General features: G+C 27.9%; 1 protein-coding gene across 1 annotated transcript; it reads right to left on the bottom strand.

Annotated features, from left to right (window-relative positions):
- Nucleotides 1–5,943: 5,943 nt before the first annotated feature.
- Nucleotides 5,944–10,051, bottom strand: LOC103497905 (uncharacterized). The gene is made up of 9 exons (XM_008460304.3): nt 9,822–10,051; nt 9,683–9,739; nt 8,519–8,616; nt 8,243–8,312; nt 8,086–8,134; nt 7,558–7,646; nt 7,421–7,468; nt 6,578–6,637; nt 5,944–6,401 (listed from the first exon to the last, which is right to left on the bottom strand). Exons 1-9 carry the CDS (start codon nt 9,879–9,881, stop codon nt 6,291–6,293), a joined length of 642 nt encoding a protein of 213 aa, XP_008458526.1. The 5' UTR covers nt 9,882–10,051; the 3' UTR covers nt 5,944–6,290.
- Between the last annotated feature and the right edge of the window lie 2,244 nt (nt 10,052–12,295).

Genomic DNA, 12,295 nt, shown 5'->3' with positions numbered 1-12,295 from the left:
TATATATATATATACAAACACACTATACGTTTCCTATCATTGTGACTGATAGTGATAATTTAAAAAGAGTACATTCTTATGATTAAATTCTAATTATAAATTATAGAGGTTAGCTTCTTAGCAAATTGAATTACAAATATGCTAAAATAAATTATGATATTTTACTATATTTATAAAAGAAATTGTAAAAAAAAAAATAGAACATTTAACAAAATATCTATATTTCATAAAAAAAATTAAATATATTTTTTTTGTACAGTATAAATAATTTGTTAAAAAAATTATTTTTAAAAGAACTCCGCAAAATATTTTCATAATTTTCCTAAAATCTAATTATTTTTTAAATTATAGAAACTAATTTGGGAGGAAAATAGAAAAGTGGAGGAGAGATGTAGAGAATATATGAAATATCCACCGTAGATTTGTTAGCACGTGCAAACAATAACACCACACGGTTTGATCCAAACTTAAAAATAATCCCTTGAAAACCGCTGTTTTTTAGCTTTCAAAAAACGGAAAATTAATTTAAATAAACAATAAAGTGATTTTGCTAAACGGTCCCCAATCCATAAAGATCATTTCTAATCCCATTTTAATATAAAGATTCTCTTCCAATTAAAAGTATAGGTGTAGGTTACTTGAACCACAGCCTTTAATTTTAAAAAATATATATAATTTTTGTTTTTAAAAAACAGCCTTTTTTTTATATGTAATTTAATGGTTAATATTAGGAGACATTGGAATTTCCATTATTCTATTATATGCCAAGAACTATGAATTATAAAAATATAATTTATTAGGTGTTCTTTAGAATATTTAAAAGGGGAAACCAAAACAAAGGAGAGGATCTCTCAAGATTCTTGGAGAAGATTGAGTCCTTTAATTAATTAGTAAGAAACTAATTCAAATCGTAATAGTTTTAATCTTTCTCTCGTGTATCTAAATTAGGTAATAAAATTCCTTCTTATCTATAATGTGGGTGTGTCGATTTTTCTATGAGATGAAATGTATAATTATGTTCTATCGATAATATTATAATACATTAAATGAATCGAATTTCGTCAAATAATGCTTGATTTGATTATTGAGATAAGATGAAGAAAATTTTTATTTTTATTATTAATAAAATTCCTTGTTTTAATCTGTGTAGTGTTTTAGAGTGAAAATTCTATTCTCACGTGACATTATGATGAGCCAAAAATGAATGGGTCTAAAATTCCTATTAAATTCATCATGAAAATTTTAATTTTATAGAACAAAATGGAGAGAATTAATTTTTAAAAAGTATGGGATTTAAAATAGAAAACGGGAAAAAAATTTAAATATGAAAATAAGATCCAAATCATTGGATACTATTTTCTTTTTTATATTAATTTTTTATTTCTTTGTTATTAATATATGAGAAAATCTTTTTTTTTTTTTTGGAAAATTGTAGATTAATTAAACTATGGAATAATAAGCTTCTAGCAAATATTAAAGAGTACAAAAAATATATAAATTAATAAATATGTGTAATTAAAATATAGGTGAGCATGTGGCAACTAATTATATTTGATATGGTTTTTTCTCCCTTAAAAAGGACCATTCTTTTCATTATGTCTTTGGTTTGGTGAATCATGTGTCTATCATGAACTCATCACCATTTTAATGTCTAAAATAACTTTTTGTTTGTCATAATAAGAAAATATTTTCTCTCTCTCGAGCGATATATTTCTACATGTTTTGATACAATATATTATACTTATTATTCAATTTGTATATGTATATATATATATATATATGTATGTATGTATGTATGTATGTATGGTTCCATGGATAAATGCACCTTCTATTGTTTTAGAAACTATTGGTTTGATCTCATTACTAATATAGCATAGCCTTAGAAGGGCCAGAGCGTCCCACGACTTTATACTCTTTATATATAAATATATATATATTTTAAAAGACTAAAATAATATCAACATCAGTAGCTATGACAGTTCCTCTAGATCCAAGTTTAAACTCCATTATTTCTTACATATTTTTCAAACTCCGTCTACAAAACTATTGGATGTACCACTATATAGAGATTTAGAATATCATCATATATATATATATATATAATTGAGAGAGAGAATCAATTAGGGGTTAGGGATTAGGGTTTGGTGTGGGAAGATTTTCTCATATCTTAAACAAATATTATAAAAAGTGAAGAAGCTCTCTCCTATGAGGGAATCAAGTGCTAACATATTAATTCATTATAAAAATAAAAAAAGGTTTTGACACATACAACTGTGTAATGGGACCTTCTTAATCCTCACACATGCCCAATTCCCAATATCCTCCCATTATATTTTTTCACTTCTTCTTATTTATTTATTAATATTTAACAAACCCTAATTTCAATCTCACTATATATATATATAAGAGTACTTTGTTAATTATATTTAATGAGTTGGAAAGATGATTTTTACAACTAACATCCTTACAAAAGAGAAGGAGATCTTATAGATATTAATAATGCATTAAAGTAACATATTTGTTTTCTTATTCCTTTTACCAAAGTTTGAAAGTTTCATTTGATAAAACTTTTTTTTTCTTAAATTGTCATTTTCTTATCACTGTCTCTTTTGTAATTAAATTGAAGAAATATATATTTGTGTTTTCTTAAAATTAAATTATTCACTTTTCAATTATCTCTAAATTTAAGTGAAAATATAATTCGAATCGTATAAATTTTGTGTAGAGAAAACATATATATATATATAGTCTTTCTAGAGAAGAATATAGGCCGCAAACTAAACCCTAATGATTAGTAGAACTAAAGTTTGTCGTTTTTCGTCAACAACTTGTTAGCGATAGCTCATTTGATTCAAAAGTATAAATAATAGAATAGATTTGTCGTTTCTTTACAAAAGAAAAATCAAACGACACATTTCTCTCCTCCTTAATTTTGCTTGTCATGATCATAAACAATATCGTTTATTTTAGTTAGCCTCTCCCAATTTTTCTGTTCCATTAAATTATGCAATAATAATAATAATAAATAATAATAATAATAATGTGGCCCCTTTAATTTAATTTAATTTTATAAAAAATCAAACTTCAAAGACTATCTTCAAATTTTAGCTATTAATTTGATAAAGACACATTTTTCTTGGAGTGGACTATCGAACCAACTAAATATTCAATGCATCTTTATTTGGATAAGGGTTTTTCTTTTTCCCTAAACAAAGTTTCTCTTGTCTCCTATATACTCTCTAACAATGATCAACATAATTATTGTTTGAGAATGAATTTAAAAATAGTGTTCTCAAACGAATTGCTTTTTCTCGACATGTCCTCTCATGTCATCAAAGTATTGCTTAGATTATTACTCGTTAAAAATGATCACTTTTAGTCCTTAAACTTTCGTAAAAGTAACAGTTTAACTAGTTCTCAAACTTTGATTTGTAACGCTTTAATTCCTGTATCTTTCAATTTCGTAACAATTTAGTCTCTGAACTTTACTGTGTAACAATTTAATCATTCTACTTTTTAAAGTTTGTGTCGATTTAGTTCATATGATCTAGATCGTTTATTCTCTTTTTTTAAAAAAAAAAATTGCTAACAATAAATTTTTTGTTGACTTAACAAAATACAGATTATCATATGGAAAAACTTATTAGATAATTATTAGTGTATTTTAGTTAATAGTAATTTAGTAGTTAACATAGATTACCTAGTAATTTAGATGGATTAATTAGTCATTTTTGTCTTTTTTCTTGTAAAGGCTATAATTATAGCCACTTTTATGTTTGTAATAGAAAAGCTTATTGAATCATATTTTGAATTGAACGTAGTTCTTTGGAGAGAGTTTCTCTCAAACTTTAATTTTAGAGGTGAACTTCTTTTTTCCCTTTGACTATGAATTTTGCCTAATGTATTCGAACATGTTACGTTAATTCATTTATGAAAGTTTAAAAGTTTAACCGTTAAAATTATAAATCTCATGCGAATTGAACGTAATCAAAGGTATTAATTAATAGATACACTTCCTAAAATCTAGAGTTTTAACGATTAAACTTTCGATGTTTAGAAGTATAATTTGATATTTTTCAATATAAATCCTATATATTTTTATAGAACTAACCTTAGCATTTTTTGCAAGTGTCGTTTCAAAACGATAATATAAAAACTATAACCTCGGAATGTATACCATAAAAAAAAGGGACAATTATAAAAATAGCAACAAAATTTATGATATTAGAATCAAGTAACAAATTTAAAAGTCAATAACTCTTCCATAGTCTTCCGATAACCTTTTAATAGTCATCTGATATCACTAATTACTTGTCATATTTGTCATATTTGTAATATGCAAAAAAAAATGTGACATAGACTATTTTTTTCTAAATACTTTTGTCATCTGATAGTGACTTTTTTCTAAAAAATAGTACTTTGTATGTTATTACAAATTTAGTCCATATTGTTTAGAGAAAAAATAATATAATTTAATTTCAATAGGTTTAAAAGTCAAAATTTAGATACTAAATTCTAATTTTTACCGAACTATAGAAACCAAATTTGTAATTTAACTACATAATAGAATAACCTTATACTAAACCATAATTAAAGTTAAAATAAACAATGAAAGATAAGAATGTAACAAAGAGATTGGACTCAAAACAAACAGAATCTATTGTGTGTGTGTGTTTTTGTTTTAAGAAATTATTCTTCTTGGGCATTGGCCCATTTGGAATAAAAAACAACAAAACACTGTAAAGTCTTTTTGTTTTTGTTTTTTTTTTTTTTTCCCACAGCTTTGAAAAGCAAAATTTGGCAATGAAATGAAAGTGTAATAGAGAGTATGACATCACATTATTCAATTATGAAATAATTATTATTAGTTTATAGTTTTCAATCATAATTGAACTCTTTAATTTATTAATATAAAGTTTGAATGAATCCATTGAACTTGCCTCATGCAAAAACCTTCAAGTCTTTTTGGGCAATTTTAAAATAAATGTGTTCATATGTATTTTGTTCTTTTTTTATGATTGTGTTTTTTATATGTTTCTTCGACAATTCAAATGTTGCTTTCTTGTTTTTTTTTTTTTTCTTTTTCCTATTTTTGCAAAATTTGTTAATTAAACTTCTATTAACTAATGATTGTGGTATTTTCTTCATTTAAAATTTTCCCAATTTGTTTAATGTATTGATGACGACCCATGTCTTTGGTTAAAATCAATTTGGTAGGATTGAGGATGTTAAAAGATCCAATGTGCTAAATTATTTGTAGATGAAAAAAAGGTTAATTTTACTTTGTAAATGGAAAATGTATGGTATACTATTTCGTATTATATACAATTTCATCTTAATAACGTGAGATAATTACTCATGTGGAAGGAATACACATGAGATCGAGACTCATTTCAAAGTAGGATAAACTTAAAGAAAAAGAATAATTTGTCATTTGCTTTTTTTTTTAAAAAAGAAACTGTTTATTTATCAAAGAATGATCATCGATTAGTCGGAGTCGATTTTTTGACAAAACTATCACCGAACCGACCATAGTCAATTTAGTAAATGTTCGAACCGACCGATCTCAACATTGACGAGTATTGTATGATCAGATTGATTTAACACTTAAAAATACTTTTTAAAAATTCTCAATTTAAAACTTTCTAAAACCGACTTTTTTCGTTTTTCAACCGACCAACTTCGGTTTGGTAGGTCAATTCAGTCGTTTAGTCTATCATATTCACCCCTAGCTATCATACCTTTCATTAGCGTTTCAAAACTATCACCAGAATAAAAAACCCTTTAGATTTTGAACGAACAATGACCTATAACAAGAAATTAAATTGTCAAAATATTCTAGATAACCACATTAAGAATTTACACCAAAAATAGTTACGAAAATTAAGGTCAAGAGTAATACCGTAATCTTAAGAGAATAGAGATACTCTAGACCAAAGGACAAATTTCAAGGGTGTTACTTCATTTAACTTACAATATTAAAAGGAAAAAAAAAATCGTTTCCGAAAATTTTGGCTTCGTAGAATTTCTTTTCTTCCTTTTCTAACCATTACAGTTCTTTTTCACAAGGGTTACTGTTTTACAATGAAAATTCCATATCCGTTGACGGGAAGCAGTTAAACAAACGAAAATGGCGGGGAAAGGGGGTGAAGGCTTTTCCAATGAATTCTAAGACCTAAGAACTAAGTACCACAATTTTTTTAGCAAGAAATATGTGAACACCAACAGAAATTTGATGTGATCACTTTACGTGCATCAGAGACGTGCCACAAACTTCATGCAGATCACTACTAGACATCATTTTCTCGGTGACTTCTTGGTACAAATCGCCAAAGGTCTACAGCAATGTCGACCTCTTTTCTCTTGTGAAATTTGTAAAGTTGGGGCACATCGTACCGAAGCTAAGAGATGAGAAAACAAAGAAAAGAAAGAAACGGCTAGATTAGAACAAGAGGATGATTTGTGTTGAATTGAATCATAATAAGAACAGAATAGCCTGCTGCAAGAAGAAAAGCATAAATATCATTGAAAATTTGAACATCAACGTGTATAAATCACCCAACAAACTGTTGCCCACCTCGCACAAAACCTCGGCACTTTCGGCTCCATAATCTCGCAAAGCTGCGCGTTTTATGTGCTGTTGCAATAAAATAAAGGCTTGTAAGAATTATAGAGGTCAGCACTTGATTGTATTTCAACAAAATTAAATTCTCTCGCTCATAAACAATTTAGATATTCGCATTGGCTAAATACAATAACCCAATAAGCCAGGCCTCTCACAGCTTGAATAACTATCGCTCTATCATTCGCCACATTGCTAGAAGAAGGAAAACGCATGTATGTGTTTCTCCTCAAATAGAACTCAGAAGTATTGAAATATAAAAGATAACGAAATTATAATAAAACTCCCCAAGTAATAGAGGTACTCTGAACCCTCCTCTTTCTTGAGATGCCAATTGCCACTAAAGTCTATGTCGTCTGAGTACTCCCTTCCCCGTGCCTCTATTAATAACCAAAGAACCTAACAACTTTTGTGGCTAATTACTAATATACCTTTAATAGCATTCCTATAATATACTCCTGTATGGGGACAAGAAAATGTTGGTTTAAGGGAAAAGACGGTATCAAAATTAAGGTATCTGACAATCTGAGAAGAAGTTTATACTTCCTATCCAATTCCTAAAAAGTAGTAAAATGAAAATAGGGAGGAATGCTCCAATTGGGAAAATGGAAATATTACATAAAGTGAGCTGCACAAATAGGCTTTTCAGGGTTAAAAGAATAGTCAATAGTCTTCCACTGTATTCATTTCCTTACATTTAGTAACCATTGAATGGACAGGACGGACAAGATAATGCAAACCTAGACCTAGTGACCCAGCAGAGTTCTTATTGCATTGAGTTTGAACATGTGAACTTACATCTCTTGTTGAGGTCTTGTGCAAAGAATAAACAGCTTTGGACGCATACTGAAAAGAAATTTCAAAGAATTTAGTAAATGAGAAAATATTTTACATATGTACTTGAGCATCTCAGTCAGATGCAGAACTATAATTACCTTCAAAGCTGAAGAAAGGAACTCCATATCTGCACCTTTTCGTCGTGTTCCAAATGGAGGATTCATTACAATTGTATCAACAACCCGACCTGGCCATATGCCGGATGTTTTTAATGTAGATACAAAAGATAAGCTCAAAAAAGTCTCATCTTGGCAAAAGGTTGGATCAAAGAAAATAGTACACAAGGAAACCGATGAAAACTGAATTTGAACACTTTTATTTTATCAACATCCAAATAAAGACATAAACATCTATACGTAATAATGACTCATGCAATATCATGAATTCATAAATTCTTTTGATACAAATAATGCAAACCAATTACTAAAACGGTTGTGAACAAACAATAATATCATTAAGTGAATCAAACAATAAACAAAAAGTTCATTCAAAGAGAATTGAAGAATACACGAGGCACCAATAGCCATTAGATTTAATCAAACAATAAGCATGTCGACAAGTAAGCAGGTGCACGATGGGAATGAAAAGCATTTAAACTTAGCAAGCATGGTGTTTTGGTGTGTTACCTCTCCATCCCAAGTTCTTCACATCACACTGAACCAAGTCCATTTCGAACTGCAATTTTCAACAGATCAACTCAAAAAAACAGGTGCAACGAAGAAAACCCAAAGCATCCCAATCCAACACATGACAATCATACATAAAGTCAAAAGATAGTAGAACCTCAAGATACTCTGCATTTGAAGATGCTATTTCAAGAGAATCGGGATCGATGTCAATTCCAGTAACATGTCTGTCCAAGAATTGTAAGATTTGAAGCATTGGTATGGTTAAAATCAAATATATGCTGAATAACAACATTTTATCCACTTCCCTTGTAGTCAGAAAAAGATTGATAACTTTCAACCATGGAACAGAAAATCTTTATTTGCAACTGAAACTAAAAGAGTAACGAACCAGAAAAAAAATAGAGAGGAACAGGGGGAAAATACCACTTACTCTGCACCCAATATTGCGGCTGCAGCTCCCAATGTACCACAACCACAACCCAAATCAGCCACTACCTTGCCACTAACATCTCCAAAAGAATTCTCTGCCTGATAAAGTTTCAAACGAATGACCCATGTTATAAGCTATGATTACATAAATCGAATATGTAATAAACAAACTCCATCGCTTTTCAGGGACTGATTAAAAAATACATAATTGATTATATTCACTATAGTTGGTTATGAAAGAAATCTATGGTTCAAAACAAATCGTTCTTTATACACCCATGCTTCATATAATTAGATACAAAAACTATCAACTTTTTCTTAACTACAAGAAACTCTCCATTTGGAGAGTAGGGAGGAAAAGCAATGGGTAATGGAACAGAGGCTGCATTTACACCAAGATACAACCATATTGACTATAGATCCAATAAGAAAACGAAGGAAGGGGAGCTCCTTATCAATTATCCAAACAGGGATAAAAGTAATAGATCTTTTAGGCCACGCTCAAACTCATGGTGTTGGCTGGGAAGTTAAATACTGATAGTAAAAGAAAACTAGAAAAGCCTCGATATCTGAAATCTGCAAACAGGTATAAATTTGAACTCGACACTCGTTATATTATATGTAATGATAAAACTTAAAAGATACTATTTAGCAAAAGAGATGATCCATTCTTGAGTAAACAACTTGATTTTCAATCAAATAACCAAGTAATCGAACCACTCGGCACACTATCGATGGTCAAACCAACCGTTCCCTTAAGCTTACTTTTAGGTTCAGGAGTAATTTAATATGATATCAAAGCAGAAAGTTCCACGTTCAAACTAGTAATGTCCAATTATTATTCAATCCCACGGGTGAGAGCAAGCATTAAACCACTTAAATAATCAAATTTCCCATATTCCATCTATCGGTTCCGTGGAGACTTATGACATATTCGGAGGGATTCTAAAATTGTTAAAACCACCATTACGACTTTTAATAACTAAAAAATCTACGTTAACAGTATGAAAATGCGTCTAAAAACGTAAAACTATTTAATGAATCGATTTGAAGTAATTAACTATGTACTTAAAAACATGACAGAACTGATCTTAATCATGAAATATAGAAGATGGGGAAAAACCAGAGATTAGAGCAAAAGGGAAAGAAGAGGAAAGAGAGATACGGTGTACAACATGCGAGAAGCAATGTGAGGTCCAGTAGGGTACTGCTCCAGCTGAATCTGCAGGAAAAATGTAGTGTTGATTGAACAAATGGGTAAAAGAAAACAAATTAAAAAAAAAGGGGGAAGAAAAAATCAAAACCTTTGGATTGGAGAACTGCTGAATTTCACCGAGTAAGGACTCTAATTGCTTGAGCTTCATCGTTGGGTGGAGAGAATCTTGATGAATCCGTTTGTTGATAACCCTAATTTAGACGATTAAGCTTTAAGGATATCCTGTAGTGTACCACTCTACAACTCACGACTTTGTCCTCTTTGATTCTTCTCGATCTTCTTTAGAGCAAAATGATGTCTTCTCTTTTCTTTTGCCCCCTGAAATAAAATAAAGCTTAATTTTCATAAATATAAATATTTATTGCCATTTTTTTCATTTCTTTTTTTACAAAATGTTTAAAAAAAACTAACCATCTTACACCAAATTTTTTTTTTAAAAAATCGTTTAGCCAAATCTAAACGATTATATACCAAAAATCTTAAAGAATAAAACGATCGTCTAACAAAATGTATCAGATTCTCCATAACAATTTTTTTAAATGAATATATGTCACGTAAAATATCCTAGTTTAGTTTAGGGATAATTGCAAATGTAACAATTATATTCAAAATGATTAAGTATATAGCAACATTTTTTAAAAATTGCAAATATAGCAAAACTTGTCAAAATCTATCAATGATAGGAGTCTATCACTGATAGACCATGTAGCAAATGTTGGTCTATCACTGATAAACTGTTGATAGACTCTATCACTGATAGACTTTGCTATATTTGTAATTTTTTAAAAATATTGTTACATACTTAATAATTATTCTAAAAATTTATACATATTATAATTACCCTTTAGGTTATGGATGTTTTCAAATAATAGCAAAATGAACTTAAATGATACACATGAATGGACTCGTTATATTAGATGTTGACGGACATCGATAGATAAGTTCTATAATCTATCGATGATAGATACTAAAAATATCTCTAAATGTCTATCGTTATTAAACTATAAAATTTTGGTATATTTATAAATATTTTTGTCAATTTTGTCATTTGAAATTTTTTTATTATAAATTGGTGTTGATAATTAAATTAGTAAGAGCTTCTTTGGTATTCCATTTATGTTTTGTTTTTTGTTTTTTCACTTTTAGCTTTTTAAAAATGGGTGCATCTTATGATCATTTCATTTGTTTGTTTTTAAAAACGATAAGTTAATTTTTAAAATTTTAAAAAAATGAGAATGAAAAAGAACAAGGTTTTTGTTAATAAAAAAAATTATAAACATGATTTGAAAAACAAATAAAATCGTTGGAATGGTTTCCAAACAATCCTAAATAATTATATTTTTATTTTTGTATTATAATATATACATATATATATATATATATAATCTAGTTACAAATTTTATTTTAGATCTCGTCATGAATATGTTTAAATAAATTATTACAACAATGTAAAATGAAGTCTGTCGATAAATATAAATTTAGTGTGTGAATATTATTCAAATTGACTTCTATGCATTGACCGATGAGTTGGTGTGTCAAATATACACACAAAAATTATTTTTTAACTTTTATTTAAAGTTTGAAGGTACTAATAACATTTTAAATTCAAACGATATGTTTTAAACAATTAGTATTGCTATTACTAACAATTTATATGAAAAAGTTAACAGTAACTTTTACTCTTATTTTTTAAAAAATTGTAAGATTATTATTAATACAGCTTTTGAGTATTGATTGCTTTTTAAACAAATTACGAACCTCCATTGCTAAAGATGATATTGACAACTTTATTTCGTACAATATTGCATTTATGTAACTGCTGTGATCTACTTTTTTTTCTTTTTTCTTCTCAGTTTAGCACACGTCATGTCGCCTAAAATGGCACTCAATTTCACTATTATTTATATATTCGTTATTCTTTTAAAAATTATGATTATTCTTCGAGTTATTTTTAAATATAAAAAATAAACTAAAATATTTTTACCAATAATAATAAATAATACTGTTTTATCTACGATAAATTTCGATAGATTACAAGTAGTGTTTATTTGTAAGGTGATAGACATCTATTTTAATCTATTTAAGATATATTTCGATATGTTAGTAAATATTTTCTAAGAGTTTTATTATTTAAAATAATTATAATTATATGTGTATATATGGCGAATATGATGACTATTAAAAGGTTATTAAAAGATTCGAAAGGCCATCGAAAATTATTAGATGGTTGTTAGAGGATAATTTACTTTTAAATTTGTTATTTTTACGATTCAGGGTTTAGGGTTTATTTTTACGATCCAACGGTCAAATTTATCCAAAGTTTCAGATGGGATAGAATTTATAAATTTAACTTCAGTTTACAAAATAAATAAATAATTATTATTTGAGAAATTGTCATAAACCCTAAAATTGAAAAGATAAAAATAAAAATTAAAGTGTAATTGATTTTTCTGATTTTTTTATGAAGGGTATATAGTTTGTTTTTAATTATTATTTTTGAAAAGCTTTTAATTAATTGTGTTTATAAAAGAGAAATTTTGTAAAATAATAAAATGTTAAAAC

Source organism: Cucumis melo, chromosome 5, assembly GCF_025177605.1.
Source record: "Cucumis melo cultivar AY chromosome 5, USDA_Cmelo_AY_1.0, whole genome shotgun sequence".
NCBI lineage: Eukaryota > Viridiplantae > Streptophyta > Magnoliopsida > Cucurbitales > Cucurbitaceae > Cucumis > Cucumis melo.
This window is presented reverse-complemented; position numbering and strand designations above follow the sequence as displayed.

Coding starts and splice junctions, on each gene's coding strand:
- LOC103497905 (XM_008460304.3), bottom strand. CDS start 9,881: ATGAAGCTCAAGCAATTAGAGTCCTTACTCGGTGAAATTCAGCAGTTC. Junction 8,617..9,682: donor CTTCTCGCATGTTGTACACC/GTATCTCTCTTT, acceptor AAACTTTATCAG/GCAGAGAATTCTTTTGGAGA. Junction 8,135..8,242: donor CAAATGCAGAGTATCTTGAG/GTTCTACTATCT, acceptor TGAAAATTGCAG/TTCGAAATGGACTTGGTTCA.